Raw genomic sequence first — 18853 nt, 5'->3', positions numbered from 1 at the left:
GCCTCATAGAAATTAAATAAAATAATTAAAATTTTTATTTTTATCGTAAATAAATTACAAATATTTTTTATATACAGTAAATAAATTCATAGACATAAGTTTTATGGTTTGGGTACAGATTTTTCCGAATGAATAATTTCGTACCATTCATCTAATTTCGATTTAAGAGTTTCGGTATCCGTTGTAAATAATTCTTGAAGGAAACTTATCGATTTAAATGGTCCTTTCGCCGATATTACCACGTGAAATTTTTCGTCAATTCTTAAAGTCATATTGTCTAATGGCGCTAACCAGCCGAGAATTTTGCGCAAAGTCTGTAACCTTTTTTGTTTATCTCCTGGAATAATTTTCGTAAGAAGTTTTATTGGTTCCATTTCTACGGATTCCTCTGGTTTCTTTTTATCTTCAATGGGACAAAATGCCTTCGGATTTCCAGTAGCAGCTAGAAGATGATAAGTGTCTCTAGCGTAAGAGGGAATCCATTGCAAATTACTAGGAAATGAAGATTCGTTTCTTGCCATCTTCAAAAATGAGAAGCAAAGATTAATAATGTTTATTGTTTTGATGTTTTCTTCTTCGTTTCTTTCATTGTAATAACAGTTTTTGTCTAAGAATTTATTAAAGTATTTAGCCAACCATGCTTCTTTTGCAGATTCGAGTCGTTCCTTGCTACTTAGCCACCCGATTATCAATCTATACGTAAATTGTATAACGTTTTTATGAACTTTATGACAGTTTGCTAGAAGCAGCATTTCACTCTGGGGTTTAGGTAATTTTTTTGCCATATCCGCTAAACGTTTATCTAAAAAGTTAATAATGGACGTATTAAAAATTGCTGCAGGTCTAATTAAAAATTTCTGTAGCTTTAGAGTAATCAAATGTTTGGCCACAATCCAAGGAAAACTCAAGAAACGTGTAGAATTTTGAAAGTCTTTTGGTCGATATAAGTACGTAACTGCATACCATGCAGATGCTTTCTTCAAAATTTTGTCTTGAAAATTACTTAAATTTACAAAATCGCTGTCTTCATTTTCATTAAGGCCAAATTCTTTATAAAATTCTTCTCTGAAACGTTCGTGCAATTTTTCAACTGAAGCAATTAGAAATTTTTCTACGTCTATTATATCGTGTCTTTGACTATGTCGTTCGTGAACTTGTCGAAAAGCTCCAGTTATTAATTCCACTTCGGTCTGAATACCGTATCTTTGCATAATGCACTGTAAAAGATAATCATATTTCGTCTTGGATTTGAAAGCAGAGGATCTATATTCTTCCCACCCTTCATAAATTAAATCAGGATCAGGCTACAAAAGAAAAATCAAATTTAATATATATTTCTTTAACCTTTATTATTGTAGTTTTAATTATAATTAATAGTTTCTAATAATAAAAAATTTTATCAGTTATGGATGTTTTTGTAGTTTTTTAAAATACTTGTGTTATAAGTAAAAAAAATGACTTACTTTCAAGTCAACAGTGTCTAATTCAATAGAACTTGTATTTCGTTCAAAAAGTTTACAGTTTCTATATAATTCTCCCAGAGCTCTGTTAGAAATATAAGTTTCCTTGTCAACTCTTTCCATGAAATCGGGATATTTTTTAGGCTTTTCATTTAAACTTAATGGTTCAAAATATCCAGATTTTACATAATCCAAAGACCATGAAAATTTTCTCGCAATTTGTTTGCACACGTCTACATTTATTCCATTGCAGTCTGAAATGGCTAAATGAGCGTTTCCAATAGTTCCAATTTGATCATTTTTTATATAATCGCTCAGTACTTGTACCGAATCATCCAGCTGGAAAGAATTTTAAAAATGTTTAAAGTTTATTTTAAAATCATTTATTTATAAAATTTAAATAATAACCTTAAATTTTGTTTGAGGTATTTTCTTTTCAGGAGGAGAAGGAAAATTTTCGGGTTCTCTGTTTCCCGAAAAAAATAAATCTTTCTTCCAGATAACTGCATATTCGTCTCCATCAAGATCAGAACCTAAATATAAATAAGATATAAATAGATAAACGTATAGCCTATAAAGTTTATCAAATACTGTACAACAAATTGTACTTTTAATAAACTTCAATGCGTTAGCATCTTAAATGAAAAATCTGTACAGTAAAAGTTTGATAACCTATTTTCATTGTTTTTACTTTTTACTTTAGGTAAATTTCAATTATGATTAAGAAATCGCAACTTTGGGTTGACTTATTATACAAATGATTTTGATTTTTGTATTTTAATTCGTAAAAAGATTTTATGAAGAAAGAAAAATACATGATAATGAAAGTTTTTAGGCAAATTAACAAAACAACTAAATATGTCTGATTGAAACATATTTAACTAGCGGATATTTTTGTGTCTTGGGATAGATCGGTTTCTATTCTTCATTCAAATCTTTGTGGTCTTAACAGCTTCAAGAATAAATTGTTTAGTGAATAATATCAAATATTGTATCGAAATTTTTCATATAATTTTAAGCATTTAAAAAGTACAAACCAGCCATTTCGTTCGGATGAGGTCGGGGTCCTTTTTGTGGAAAAGCTACACAGTCAACAAGATGATGAAGTTCTGGGACGTCGATAGCTTCTAGAAGTCGGATATCACCAGGTTGAGTGCATGGATTTTTTGTTACTAGAACCGGGCCTGAAATAAGTTTTTTAAAATAATTTTTACTAAATCATTGATGATTAAAAATTACGTAGAAATACTAAAAATTTAAAACATATTTACCAGTATATATTTCAGTTTCGGTATTTACTTCTTGATTAATTATATCTTTAGTATATTGTACAAATACTTGTCCGTATTCCAGAGTTCCTGTTTCATCCATGACTCCGAACATGTTACGACCATCAGTGGGTTTTACAGCTAGTCTAGCTTTTATTTTAATATCCACTGCAAAAAAAAAAAAAAAAAAAAAAAAATTAACTTAAGATTAGGGTAAATTAATAAAATTTACATAAAATGCATTCATTATTTACATAAAGCTTTTTCTCTTAGACATAGCAACATTCCTCTGAAAAATGGATCTCCTGTTAATCCAATTCCAGCTTTAACCATATCTATGAATCCTCCAATAGTCTTTAACTGTATTTTTGAAGTAAGATAATCAGCAGCTTTTTCGTCATCAATTAGAATATCTGTGATATATGATAGCATCTCTTCTTGCATTTCTAAAAATATATTGTTTGGAACTCCTAGTTGATTCAAAATATTTATCATTGGACGATTCAATTGAACTGGAACTAAAAAATACATCATGTAAGACATGTAATTTTTGTCTTGAACATTTCATATGTTGCAATTTACATAAAAACCTAAGTTATTATTAAAATCACTTACTTGCTTGACATCTTTTTACAATTTCTAATCTATCGGAAGGAGAGTCGAACTTCTTCATACTCTTTCTGAATACAAGATCTATTCCAGTGTCAGTTAATGTGGGATCCATAACTAACATTCCTTTGTAACCAGCAAATCTTATTTGATATGCACAAGGGACATTTTTTAATTTTAGCATTTTGCTTACCTAAATGTAAAATTATATACAGATATGTTAATTAAAAATTTAAAAGAATAGAATTCGAAAAGAATTGAAGATGTCATTAAACCATCTAGCAAATAATTTGTTTCTATAATAAGTATGCTTAATGAAATCATAGAAATATATGTATATGTGTAACATTTAAAAATGTACGAAATTCAACTTACATCTTTGGCTAATCTTACTGACATTCTTCCAACTCCATCCGAAAAACAATAAGGTTTATCTGTGTCGGGATTAAGACCCCCTTCAATATCGTCCACAGTTTTAATTGCATCAGGAGGAATATTTCTGATATCTTCTGTCTGAGAGAAACACTGTCCTAAACGAGCCATATATTTTGCAACGGTTTTATTTCCAGAAAAATCTCCCATAGAGTTTCTAATATACTCTGCATCATGACCTTTATCGTCTTTCGCATACATCCAAACTCCGTGGTCTCTTATCTGGGAATTCGACCAAGCTAAAAGTTTATAATGTCTTTCACCAACTTTAAATCCTTCAAGCATAGGCTTATTGATTGCCATATAAAACAAGTCATCGTGACAGTTAGAAGCAATTCCACTGAGTTTAAAATTATCGTCGTCTCTAAAAGAAACTCTCAAAGCATAATCTGAATTATAATTTCTCAGCATTCTGTTTTTGAATTGAAATTCAGGAGGATAAAATATAGCTCTAGTTGGAGTTAAGACTACTCTTCGAATCAATTTCATAGTGTTTGGAGTAATAAATTCATCATTATCAAAGGAAACTAGATCGTCTTTTTCTATCATCCAGTCGTATGCAGTCTTAATAGTTTTCCGATAATCAAACAAAATTCCTTGATCTTGAATATCTAAAATATACTCTAAGGCTTTACTTAAACAAAATTTATCTTGGTATTCATTTTGCAGTTCTTGTATAAAATCGTTCCAAATTTTGTTTTTATTAAGTTGTTCTAAGGGTACAAAGTTTCTTGTCAGAATGGCATGCAAGTTGTAATTACAGTCAAAATGTCCTAAATCAAAGGAAGGCATTATAGGATAATGTTTTTTCAAAATTCTTTTTGTCATACATACATAATTAATAGACATATTGTTAGAAGTGCTAAATCTATCGATGATTGCTTTCGCTGTTTTGACATCATTCATTCGAATCATAAAAACTGTCGATTTACCATGAATTTCTCTATCGACAGAAGGTAAAGTCAAGACTCTTATATCATTGCAAAATACTGGCGGTGGATACTTAACATCAATGAATATGTAAATAGAAGAGTTAAGTACTTCGGCAAGTATTCTTCTAACTGAACTGTATTTGATTTTGATTTGGTAATCGTCACAATTTATTTCTAACGTACGAGTATCGTGATAAAAATTTGCAAAGCACTTCTTTTCTATTAAATGGTAGAATACATACTCATTTAGACTCGTTAAAACTCCCATAGAGAACAAATCTAATTCTATTTTTTGATGAAAAAATTTACTTTCAGAAACAAGATTATTACGAATTAAAACCATCCAATATTCAGTATTCATTGTACACCATTTCTTGATCATGCGGTCTAAAATTTCTGCTTCTGAACTTTCAAAGTTTATAATTCTACCTATGAGATCGATTGTTTTTTCATCAAAGCTTAATTTTTCTTCAGGGTTTTCTGTACGTTCTAATTCTGGCCAGAGCAGATGAATTTTGCATTTTTTCATTTCATCTTTTAGCGTTTGCTTAAACCTTTCAGTAAACCTGTTATCCCACGAACTTATGACACGAAACTTTACGTACATATTGCGATTTCTAAAAAGAAATATATTCTTTTTTTTACTTCTTATTCAAATTAATTTTTAACAATTTTATTACTTTAAATTTTTTACATTCAAACATTTAAAATTAACACTATAATAAATACTAATAGGCGGCTTATTTTAAAAATATTTGTTGATATCTTAATGATAATACTTCATTCAGAATTAAAAAGAAAAGGTATCTAAAGAATTTAACATTGAGATTGATTATAAATTTTTAGAGTAGAAGTAATATTTATAGAATTTACAAATTTTTCTAGAAAATTATGTATTTAATAAAAGATTTATAGATTAAAAAATTATATAGATATGTTATAAATTAAATATAACTAAAACATGAATATATATTTTCAACAAATATTCTACCGAGTTCTGAGAAAGTTCAAGTATTGATATATAAATTTTATATAATAAAATTCATTAAAAGTAGCTTTAATTAATTTACTGGTCTTCATAGTTTAGAAAAAAATCAGAAATTTAATTTTTTTTTTAATTTTTGCTTAATATCTGAAATGAAAATAAACAATTTCCAATTATAAATATATTGATTTAACTTGAATTCCTCAGTCGTAATTGTTCAAAGTTAATGAACTTTTTGAAATTTAACAAGTTTTACCTGTCATTTTCGCACTAAATTTTATGAAAATGCGTTTTAATATTTCGAAATTGTTCGTGTAATACATATAATACAGTAACAATATCGGGAATTAAACGCATTAATTCATTACTTCCAGAATACAAAATTTTAAATTTTTTTCTCTAATTTTTCTCTTTTAATGGTTTTTAATAGCTTGAAAAAAAGTAAATTATTCAATATTCTTTAAAAAAAAAATAATGGGCTAATTAAAGGTGTTTGTTTTGACTGATGTCGTTAAAAATTCTGTTAAGATTTAAAATTTATCTTGTATACTAGTACTTTTTAACATGACTTATTATACTGGAATTATGGTTCCAGTATAATTCCAGTATAACAAGTCCTGTTAATTGATAAAAGAAAAAAGTACTAGTATACAAGATAAATTTTAAATCACGATAGAGGACACAAAGGCATAATAATTGAAATTCTGTTAAGATCTTTTCTCTAATATTTGAAACATAATCTGACTTCATATTAGTTTATACAATAATTCATATAGCATAGAATATATTAATAATATTTTAAAAAATTTATATAACACGTCGAAAATAATAATGAAATTCATAATAAACTATAACTTGTAAATAACTGTTAAATATATTTTAAATCTTTTTAAATAAATCAATAATATTCAATATAACTTACATTGATTTTTCCATTTTACAAGTGTGAAAATGCGTGAACTGAAGAAACAGTAAAAATGATGCCGTTTATATACACATAATTCGTTTTCTCAACGGAAAACTGAACGAAAAAGAGTCTACAATGAAAATAGAATGGAGTCTGTTTCAATTATGAAGTTGTTATTTTAATGATATATTCATTCATATTACTTTTGATTATGTATTACTATTTTAAAATAATTTTCCTTTTGAAAATCATTTAACTATTAAAGCATTTTATAAAAATTCTTCTCCTTCCCTGTGGGCACTAAGAGGGTTAAATATTCGGCGTAAGTTTTACTTAAACTTCAACGCAATGTTTTTAATTTTAGGGAAAAAAATTTCATTTTAAAAATTTAATATTCTGTATTTATACTCCAGCCTACTTATTTTAATATAAAAATAAAAATAAAATTTGTAAATTAATTATAAACTTTATAATTTAAAGTAAATGGTAATTTAATTTATAACAGAAATGGGGAATCTTTCCAATCGAAATCCGATTTCTCATAGAGCACATGCTGTATTGCTGGCATGATAAAGGGTATACATTCACAATAAAATGTAAAGATATCTTTATATTTATTGATAGATAGATGTCTTTTAGTGCAAATAGAATTTAAAATATACTGTTATAATTCAAAATTTATAGCAGCAAAATTAAACTTGCCAGGCTGCACTAGTAGCCACAAAAGGCTTCATGTGGCTTGAAGACTAAAATTTCCTAACTCTAAATTACAAAGATGATATTTTCTCTAGTTTTTTTCTTTATTTACATTATTGTTTTTTGTTTATATATTACGAAAATTAATAAATTGTACAATAATCATTAAATCTTGAGGATGAACAGATTTAATAATAAAGTCAAAATGCCCAGCTAGCTCCTTAACGATGCGAACCAGTCATGTTAGAAATCGAAAGTTTAAACGAAACTAATATAAGTAAAGTTATTTGCATTGTGTTTTAACAGATTAATGCAATAAATTATTCGGTAATTCGTCTTTAATTAAAAGTATTTAAACTTATTCAATATATTTTTTAATATATTAAATGAATTTTAGTAAATCAGTTTTCAAACTAATGTCCTGAACGTTAATATTAACGAAACTAAATATAATTATCTACATATTGCTGTATAAGCAATTATGAAAACGGTCATCTTAATAATGAAACATTTCGTGCTGTTCGTTTGATTTCATTTATAGTAAAAATTACATAGATACATTCTTAACTAGATAAATAAAATAAACAAATATATAGATAACACATTTAAAACGTTAATAAAAACAATCGTTTTAGATAATAAATCAGAATCATTAGTTTAAAAACTGTTAACATCATATGAAGTTATTTTAAAAGTTGTGATAGCCACTGGCATAACCACGAGAAATCAGGAGGCCCAGACCCTCTTTGTAATGAAAGGTAATAAAACATTAAGATTCAGAAAAATAATTTAAATATGGAGTAATGTAAATTAACAAGCCAGTATTTATGTTCATATACTCTATCGTATACAGAGTCTTCCAGAGCTGGTATGGGTTCTCAGGAATAGAGCGGGTCGTCTTGCCTCTTAACCGGCTCTTTAGACTTTTGTGTTTTGCTTTTTAACAAATAAAATATGCAGAATGGTTTTTTATTAATAAAAATCACTCTTTTATTTTCTGTTCGTAAAAAATAACATTAATTTTATATTGATAGAAATCCCCAGCTTCCCCTCACGAAGATCCTGATCGTATAGGCTATATAATAAAGGAAAGTTTTATTAAAGGGGGTTATACACTCAAACCTGTTTTTGTGCGGTCTATTTTTGTGCGAATTTTTATTTGTGCGATTTGTTTTGTGTGATTTTTTGTGTGCGGTATATGAATTTCAATCAAATTGGTATACTGCACAAAAATAATTGCACAAAACACATTGCACATATAAAAAATCGCAGAAAAAAAGACCGCATAAAAACAGGTTTGAGTGTATAAATCATTATATGTACAGTACATCTTGGTTCTCACTTTTAAACAGGAACTGATTATACTAGTCGAGAGAGCATTAAAGTTCAGTTTAAATTAAGTTTCCACGAAGTCGATATAACCTACTTACGATGGCATTTAAAATAACCTCAAATGTTGTTAAATAAGAATCATTAAGTTTTAGAAACTGTTATTATATCGTGCAATTGTTTCTGCTACATTTTAAAACGTGTTATTTGTACTTTTTACATGTTAGTTAGTTTAGAATATACTGTACGTAGCAAAAGTAACTTTACTATAAATGGAATGAAATAAAATGTCTGACTTGTTTTCAAAATTACTTGAATCCTTTCTGTATTTTATTCATTCGAATTACCATAAATTCATTTTTTTTTTTTTTTTTTTTTTTGTGAATTATCTGTATTTTTCATTGAAATTGTATAAATGCTTATGAAATTAGGCTATATTTATATTTGTTAATACGTATTAAACGTTCATGCATGTGTTTGAGAATAGATACGGTATATTAAAATTCGTTTGGTGTATTAAAAAAATATATTAAACAATTTATCAAATTTAATTAGCCTAAATCTACCGCATTAATTTATTAAAACATAATACGTTTTTTCTGCTATTAATTGTCTTTTAACGAAGTTTTTCTTCGAGTTACTGTGACTGTTACTTCTGTGGTTGGTGTGAAATTGGATGAAAGGACTCAAAAATGTAATATTTTTGTATTGTCGTGTTATTAAACTTCAAAACAGAAGAAACCCAAGAGTTATTATGTAAACAATACGTTTACTTATGTTGATCTTGACTCTTAAACTTCGATTTATAAAGTGACTGATTCGCATCGTTCTGGTGCTAGCCGCTGATGTCAAAGCGTATCATTTTCATTGTAATCAGTTTTTACCTTTATTTTTAAAATCAAACATGCTATATATATATATATATATATTGTATATTGAACGATATTTTTCTATAATTTGATGATATGAAAAAGAATTCCAGCAAGTACTGGTTATCGTATGAAACTTGATTTCATAATGAACATATAATATGCTAAGAAACGTATTGTTTATTCACTTTGAAATTTTATTAACTGCTTTCAGGGGAATTAAAATAACGTGACTTCCGGTTTGCATCGGAAGTTCGAATACAATTAAGTGGGGCCTCTTGCTCCTAAGGTTTTCATGTCTATCTCGTCTTTTATCTATCTAACTCCGTTCTCGAGATTAAGGGAAGACGGGCGGACGGACGGACGGACGACAATGAGAATTTATAAGTCTACAATTTTTTCAAATTGTGGTCCAATTATTTATATGTGCAAAACAATAAATAGGAGTAAATCAATGCTATTGTACGGTACAAGTACAGTACATAATTAGTTCAAAACTAAAATGAACTTAATTTTTTAAAACAAAATCTGAATTAATAAAATTCTTTTCAGTTACATAAACCGTTTCCATTTCATTTTTTCTACCTACAATAAATAAAATTAAAATGAATGCTACTTTTTGAAATTTGTTTTTTTTTTAGAAAATTATTTCACAAAAATTTCTCTATAAATAATAAAATTTATATAATAAATATAATTAATAAAATGACCAATATACAGAATATGTAGAAACACAGTATATTTAAATGAACTTTGCACAAATTGTACACAGATTTACTTTATTTAGGAATGATTGTACTAGTCAGTTTAAATACAAGAGTAACTATTTACGGAATAAATTTAACTTTTTTCACTGATATAAAGAATAAACCACATTCGTAGTTCGAGTTACTTTCACTCCACGATAGTGCTGTGTGATGTATCGATAACAGAACCGTTAATGTTCGATAGCTATGAACAAGGGTTCCAAAATGGCGTCGTGTGTAGGCCTACTATATGCGTAAGTTAAGCTATTTATTAGTTAAGAAATTTTCAGGTCAACAGCCAATTAGATAAAAAATTCTTATTGCACAGTTGTGTTACTAAGACCAACGGTTAACAAGATGGGAGAAGCAAAAAATAAATAAACGAAAGCATGGAACGGATTGTAGTGTGAACGAAAATATATGGCGTATTAGCAGATTTGATAGATATTAATTACAATATTTTAATACGCGTACTTTATGAGAAATAACTAATTATTATTGTTATATAAAGTAAAAAAATAAAGTTAGTTTGTCCTTATTTAATGTCATAATTACGACATTCTTTAAATTTTTTAGGTACTGTACGTACAGTACAGTAAAGTCAGTCCTCGCTTGACGTTGTTTCGTTATAGCGTTTAATTACGCTTAACTGTAATATTTTAAAGAGTCGGGTTAAATAAAGATTTTACTCTTTATTAGCACTCACAATTTATATATATATATAACTAATCTCTACTCTCAAAATTAAGCTTTTTGCCGTTTTAAAATACTGTAATTTGCGATATGAAAGTTTTTAAAATATAACAGGTGGTGCCACATACACAATTTTAAAGTTTGGTCGGGAAAGTTATGCAACTCGTTGTTGGATGTTTTTTATTTGAAAAATTGAAATACTAGTGTTTTTCAACCGCAAAAAAATTTCACCTATCTGTGGAAAATATTTGACAAAACCCTTTTTTAACTTTTTTTAGCTGTATTTCATGTATAAAAATGCCTATAAAGACAATATAATATTATCCACATCTATAAATATTTATTTTATATATATAGAATAGATAGTTATAGATGTGGATAATACAGCTAAAAAAGTCGCAGGGATATGATAAAAGTGGGGATTTGGTCAAGGGAGATGATCAATTTACTGAAGATGTTAAAATAAAGGTTCGATAATGACATTTCCCTAATTAAATGAAGTGATTTGATCAAATCTCTAAACTGGTTTCGTGAAATTACAAAAACGAATCAAAAAAGTAAGAAGTATGAAAAGATAGAGATAACGCCAAGTATATTTATTTTTATTGAAACACGCTGTAGATTTGTGGCACCTGGAGTTACAGAAAACGTTATTTTTTTACAGGCAAATCTATTTGTTTTTCATTGTACCTTGGATTTTTCGCAGGAGCATTTCTTAAACCCTTGACTTTGGAATAAAGATAATTTTCTAGCAATTTCTCTGCAAACTTAGCTTTATCTGTGGGACGGTTTCGGTAAATGTGGTTGTAGCTATTTGAAGAGCGTTTCTAGGAAGCCAATCTTTTATAATGCCAGCTGAAGTACCACTTTGGTATAAACCGTTTTTTAATCTAATACTATCCCCGTAATATTATTTCCATCTAACGGACCTCTATCTACCTTAGGTACAGTACATCAACTAAAACTGTGAAATCAACTAACACGTCCTTAAATTTCTTCAATGAAAAATCTTCCATTTTTTTAGCTGATATTTTTAGGTATTTTGCGGCATATTTCCTTTGATCTATAATTTTTTTTTTCTTTTTGGCATAAGTAGTATAATATTTTCGATCCATATCCTTCTTCTCCCACGCTATTTCCACAAATTGCGTGTACTGGATTTTTACAAATGTCGCATGAATGGGCTCCAGTAGATTCTGTTCCGCAAACAACACAATGTAGTTTTACTTCGCTGTCAACTGCTTGTTTTTGATTCTATTAACAGTACATTATCTTTTTACTGAAGTAGTACAGGGATTTGATCAAATCACTTATTTAAAAAAAAAATGACTCTACAGAATTGTCATTTTAACATCTTCGGTAAATTAATCATCTCCCTTAGGGATTTGGCCAAATGCCCACTTTTATCATAACCTGCGACATATATATATATATATATATATATATATATATATATATATATTAAAGGAGATGTGACTGAAGTTTTCATCTCTAAAACGTGAACGTCGAACGTTGATCGCCGCCATCTTATAAGTCTAGAAGTTTGACAAAGGTGTTTGGAAACGTCGAACCTGATTCCAATGACCACTGTCAAACTTCTAGGCTTACAAGATGGCGGCGCTCAACGTTTGACGTTCACGTTTTAGAGATGGAAACTTCTCCTGGGCCGAAACCTCTCTATTAATCGAATTATGTTCTTACATGTAAAGCGCATGCAAAACAGGCAAATGATAACATGGAGCGTAAACACATGCGTTGTAATATAAATATACAAGAGATTCGTAGTTTTCAAGGGGTCACGGCCTACACTGATATATGACTTCCATTTAAATGTATAATTAATTATTAAAATATACCTTTTACTACATTTCTATTCAGAGTGCCACTGAAAATTGTTCCGCGTGCCATAGGTCGCCGAGTCCTAATATATAAGCTAATATATTAAATATAAATGTATGAAAAAAATTTCGCTTATGTAAGCGATTGCTAGGACTTAATTAGTATTTAAAGAAACTTCTTAAAAAAGCGGACACTTCGATAAATTTAGATATCAAATATTAACGCATACAGGCAGTTTCATAGCAAAATGTTATGCGTATTTCAAGCGACGTGCTCTATAATTTGAGGAAATAGCTTTTATTAATTTGTAGCCCAAAACAACCGCTGAACACTTGTAGTTAGTTGTGAAATCTCTACTGGAAAGTACAGGCTTACGGTTTCGTTTCGAACCGCCAAGCTTATTTTTACGAAAGAGAAGCTCCTAAGAAACAATTTGACTCTCATTTCGGTCGGGTGCCATCATTTTTACTTGGCGCAATATGTTTTACTCGAATGTTTTACTTTGGATATTAATTATTTTCTTTGAACTAATTTAACTAAATAATTTTTTCACTGCCCTTCTATTAGTTTTGAGTTATACACGACTATTCTAGTTTTCATAACATAATTTGGTATAAACAAAAAAATTCATCACAAAGCGATTATTGATGCGAATGTGTGAAATTCCATTTAATCCATGCAAGATGTGTGACTACCAGAGCCCCTTCGGCCGCCAATTTAAAGTCCTTTAATCTTTAAAATTGGCGTTTCCACTTCCTGGGACGAGGACCCAGGAGTTGGATTTGTGGGAAGCGAGTGTTCGGGTTGTTTCATTGTGTCGAATTACAGAGAACGAGGCGCTTGACGTGGCGCTTGACGCACGAGTGTGAGAATTCGAGTAAAGGTTAAACGGTATATATCTTCGCGTACAGTGATGTTGTGTCCGTGTGTGTATGTGTGTGATCGAAGAACATCTTTCGGCATGTCTAAAAACAGAAAAACAGTAAATTACGATACCAGAATAAGAAATGTAGAGAAATAAAATGAAAGAGTTCTTACCATCGGATATTTCGGCAAATATTCGCTTGTACGATAAACGGACGCTTCGTCCTCTTCGTGGTAAAGTTGGGGAGGGAAATTCTTATCCCCCTCCCAAATGTTCCTAGAAAACACAAAGACAGTGAGAAAGCGAGAAGTTAATTTATTACCTAAGGCCAACATTATTACCTTTATCAAACAGTCTTTCTTCCCGAAAAGTGTTATGAGAAGAGCGAAGGACCTGACCAAGCCTAGCCTAACCTAACCCTAACCGAAAGCTCAATCCTCATAACAGCTGTTTGGGAAGAAAGGTCGGCCGAATGTCGCGTGCGACGAGTAAACGTGTCGCATCCGAGTGGTCACAATCGAGAGGCAAATCCGTTGTCGTCGACCGAGTGTCACGTTCGGGAGACAAGTCCGTGGGTCACGTCCGGGAAAAGGTGTCGAGTCCGGGTGAAAAGTGTCTAATCCGGTAAGAATTAAATTTAAGGTTTTAGTTTAAATGTTAGTACGACAAGAGGAAAAAACAGTAAAAAAAAACCTCTTGCCTTCTTATACTACGTTACTAAATTGAAACTAAAACCTTAAATTTAAATGATACTTCAGAAATAGCAAAGGAAAAAGTCGTTCACATCTCTTGCGAAGCGACGCTTTTTCCTTTGCATCCTTGCCCACACCGAACGAGAGGATCCCACTCGTTGGAAAAGGGAGGAATAATCGAAACATTCCTCTCCTCCCAATGCGGCAAAGATGATGTCGTCGACATGGAGACATTTCACTTTTTCGGAACAAGTCCGAACAGCGAAATGCCTCCTCTCCGTTCAACGCGGAACAGAGAATGCTGTCGACACCTTCTATTCCTGAAGTCGATCCCGTGAAGAAAGAACCCCTTCCGCAATTGATGGAAGAGAGTTCCTCTCCCCGCTCAAAAGGGGAAAAGGCCCTCTCTTCATCCATTGCGGAAGGAGAACGCCCTTCACACTTCTTCATCTTCCTGGGCCGCAGCCACTGCCAAAACCGCCAGTCCTTCATTCTGTAAAGAAAGAAAATATATATATTAATTGGATTCGGATATACTTAACGCAGAAAAAGTACACGACGAATCGAAATTCGGATAGCTCGCGTTAGATCCTACCGGAAATTGCTAGAACGTTCCAACTGTATTTGCAGTAGAGACGACCGACCCGGAACGAAGAAACTCTATTACGTGTAATTTGTATTTGTACGACAGTAAATTAAAGACACGCCGCACGTAGCCATGAGGAAAAGGCACTCGAGCCCAAGTCGTAACAAGTGTTTCGTTCTAGAGCAATTTACCCTAACGTGTACGTCACATAAACGCATTTAAAAGGGTTTCGTGCAAAGAAATTGCGAACGAGTCGACCAAAACACAAGACAAACGTACGAAGAAGCGAAACTCGCCATTCGGGACACGAACGTTTAAGTGGCACAAAGCATTGGCAGAGGGTTACGTAAGTGTGGAAGATCGACTGCACTCAGAAAAGACCGCCTTGTGGAAAGAGACTAAGGAAAAGAATTCTGTCTAGATAACTGTTAAGTGTATTAGTACTGTATTAGATGTGTTTGCAGACAATTTAATTCTATTGAAAAGCGTTGTAACTAATACATAAATTGCATGGAGAAGTCGGAGGTCAAAGGGCGAAATTTTTGACCTGTCGAAGGAACATCCCATGCTTCAGAATACGGTCTCCGTCCATCAATGTTACCAGGGTGTATTTTAGTTAAAATTCGTATTTAAAGTTAGTATTAAATCATTTTTAATTGAATTTCTATAAAGAATCCTTATTCTTTGACCGCGTTTATAAAATATAAATAAATTAATTACGAAAATGAGCAAATAATTAATCCGTTTTCAGCGCTTCGGTCGCTTTCCAACGTGGCGGCTGGTTTAAAAGTCGTTTCGGATGGTAATTCACGAGATTTAAACGCAAATATGCAGTCTGAGTCGGCCGATGTCGTCTCCGAAAGTTGGACTAAACGAAACGAAAATAAAATCTTACAGCTAGCTAAATTCTAATTAAAATCTTACCTGGTGTAATGTCGGCGTCCAAAAGTCTTCTTAAAACCACGTTCGAGTAGCAAAGAACACTGAAAAAAGGCAAAAAACACAGCGAAAACAGGAGCAAAGAGCGCACACGTCCGTTCGGCAAGCGAAAAACGTGCAAAGTGACGCAAAATCGTGTTGCAACAATAGAAACGACAATTGTTGCCGTTTCTATGGGAGATTAGAAAGCACATAACGAATTCGAATGCGATCGACGTAATGGATTCTTTTTGAATTTTAAGGCTAAATATCTGCATTTTTTACGTTTCTATCCCTCGAATGACGACGGATTGGGATCGAGAGACTCCCTACCACCCTCCGCCTTCCGTTTCCATTCTCCACAAGGGGTTAGAAGCAAGATTTTCTATAATCGAACGTCATCTTTACCTCGCCACCCCCAAAACTAGAACAAATCATTCCTCTCGTTCGTCCAGTATTCTCCGATTGACCGACAGCGCAATCTTTACTAAATTTCGTAATATTTCGTTTATCCGACGCCATTTTAAAAGCGGTTACTTGACCTCATCGGACCTTGGTTATACGAAATATGCGCGTTATAGTTTAGTTACGTAAACGTTAATTAAAGTGACTTATATATTAAATATACGAACTTTATGAGTTTACCTGCCACAAAGAAAATATCGTGTAAGCATTCTACACCAAGGAATCAAAATATTATAGTTGTTCTTGTACGGAAATGGAGAAAAATGATGGGCCTACTGCTCGAAACGAACGATTTCATTTTCTTTTTATAGTGAAAAAACCCGGCAACGAGTTGCGCAACTTTCTCGGCTGTTGTGAGATTTTATTTAGAAAATAACTTTTGTGTTTTTAACTACGATATAATAAATACAATCGTGTGTGGCGCCATCTGTTATGTGATTTTGTTATAAAAATAATTTCTGATCTTTCTACCCCGTTTATTAATATTTTATAAAGTTCAGGAAATTTCTTAAGAGATAAATTCAATAAATATATACTTTTCTACATGAATCCATAAATAATGGCTTTTTATTTTTTCAAAGCCACCTACATTTATGGTTGTGGATTAATTTAATAAAACATTTTATTTTTAATTTTAATTATATAAATTATGTAACTGTTAATTAGAAAAAATAACTGACGGAAAGGTCAAAGAAGCAATAGCATATTTGCATAGTAAGTCGTATTCTGTTTTATTTCGTCAATGTGCTGTACTGTCCGAGAAGTTGTACAACGTTGGTCAGGGAATGTCATGGAATTTAAAACAAACCCTGAGTAGGAACCCTGTATATAGTTAATCCTGCCCAGGGCCGGATTTACATAAGGACAATTGGGTCCGGTGCCCAGGGCCCCCACAAAACTATGTTTAAACATAATTTTTTTCCCCTATTTCTCCCTCTTAGGTATTTTTCGATTAAATGAAAATAATTAGTTTTACACAATAAAATATATGTGTTTACAATATTCTTATTTTTAAATGAAACTTACAACTTCCTGGTTGAAAGCTAGTTAAAAATACAGTGTTTTGTGTAAATTTTCTAAATCATCAAATCTGCCTACTCTTAAAGGGGGCCCCACCGAATTTGTGCCCAGGGTCCCTGGATTGGTAAATCCGGCCCTGATCCTGCCCCTTCAATTATCTTAATGCTAATGAATATAGCGAGAATTAATAATTTATTTATTTAAAGTAATAAATTTTAAGTAAAAATAAACTAATTTTTTAATAAAAATTTAACGAATTTCGGAAAAAGCATATTTTTGGTCAGATATTTAGTTAATGTTAAATAAACTCATACCAGGTACTTGGTTGAAGTCTTTGCAGACATATAATTTGAAATTTTATATGAAAATACAAATACATTTGGACCTGCTTAAGGTGATCACCCTTGGAACCAAGACAAATGGTATGATTAATTAATACTTTGTAGCCTGAGGAAATTATTTCTCATGTTTAGTGTTACCACCCGTCCGGTTTTCACCCGGACAGTCCGGGAATTGACTCAGTGTCCGGGCGAACTATTAATTTTGTACGGGGATTTCGTAGAAATTGTGAAATTACGATAAACCAAAGTTCTTGCAAACGTTTTGATAAATTTACACCATTTGAACAGCGAAAGACTCATCTTCCATTCCGCCATGTTACGCTGTTTACGCCGACGTGTGACGCATAACCTGCCTCTTGACAGTTTTTTTTTTTTTTTTTGTACGTCCATACACGTCTTCTATGGAGCTAGATTATCTGTTCTTTCTTTCTTAATTTAAGTTACATACATTACTCCTACGCAAGTCCCTAACTGTAACTGATTTAGAACCGACATGCACTTTATTCTTCGCATTGTAAAATGACATTGCGCATGCGTCAGGAACTTCTGTTCGAACAAACCTGACCTGCCGTCCGGGTCAGCGATTCTGTAAAGGTGGCAACACTACTCATGTTTCAGTTTTTACAACATTTATTTAATGTGGAATGAATTTAGTTTCTCACGGTATCTGTGGTTGAAGCAATTTCTGATAATGGAAAATACTACAATATGTGGGAGGCGGATGTTGACCCGCAAGTAGAATTCTTTTTCTTGTCGACGCCACCAGGACATGGTTTCGTCTGTTAGCCGCCTGCGTGCTACACATATTTGACCGTCCCTATCAATGCTGATCGCGAGTAAATTCAAAACCCACGAGAGCGTACTATCGATAGTTTCATGTAGTTGACAGGGGGTAAAAAAATCCATTAAAATATTTGATATATATTAATTTTAATTTTATTCAAATCAAATTTCCCCGTTGATAATAGGCGCCTTTCTGCGCCACCATGAAATAGAAGCTGCAAACTAAAATGAAATATTTCTCATTTAGTATATGAATATGAGTATATAAAAATTTATTTAAATTAACAACGTTGGTTCGCACCTCTTTTTATTTAAATTGGGCTACAATTTGAAAAAATTTAAAACCTATAAATTCCCGCTGTCGTCTGTTCGAATGTTTGTCCTTCCTTAATCTCGAGAACGGAGTTCGATACACGAA

At 31.3% G+C, this 18853-nt stretch overlaps 1 protein-coding gene across 1 annotated transcript; it reads right to left on the bottom strand.

Moving 5' to 3' along the window:
* Positions 1–101: 101 nt before the first annotated feature.
* Positions 102–6621, bottom strand: LOC136976368 (uncharacterized). The gene is made up of 9 exons (XM_067271617.1): positions 6609–6621; positions 3713–5318; positions 3344–3530; positions 2983–3246; positions 2732–2896; positions 2498–2644; positions 1869–1993; positions 1464–1799; positions 102–1304 (listed from the first exon to the last, which is right to left on the bottom strand). The coding sequence occupies exons 2-9, from the start codon at positions 5306–5308 to the stop codon at positions 102–104; spliced, it is 4023 nt and encodes a 1340-aa protein (XP_067127718.1). The 5' UTR covers positions 5309–5318; positions 6609–6621.
* Between the last annotated feature and the right edge of the window lie 12232 nt (positions 6622–18853).

The sequence above is a fragment of the Centruroides vittatus genome, unplaced genomic scaffold, assembly GCF_030686945.1.
Source record: "Centruroides vittatus isolate TY-2023 unplaced genomic scaffold, ASM3068694v2 contig_4, whole genome shotgun sequence".
In the NCBI taxonomy this organism is placed as follows: Eukaryota; Metazoa; Arthropoda; class Arachnida; order Scorpiones; family Buthidae; genus Centruroides; species Centruroides vittatus.
This window is presented reverse-complemented; position numbering and strand designations above follow the sequence as displayed.

Bases quoted from the DNA above. Each gene is read 5' to 3' on its own strand.
- LOC136976368 (XM_067271617.1), bottom strand. From the start codon at position 5,308: ATGTACGTAAAGTTTCGTGTCATAAGTTCGTGGGATAACAGGTTTACT. The intron at 3,531-3,712 runs GTAAGTTGAATT...TTTTACATTTAG, and splicing joins CAGTAAGATTAGCCAAAGAT to GTAAGCAAAATGCTAAAATT. The intron at 1,994-2,497 runs GTTTGTACTTTT...ATTTATATTTAG, and splicing joins TCATCCGAACGAAATGGCTG to GTTCTGATCTTGATGGAGAC.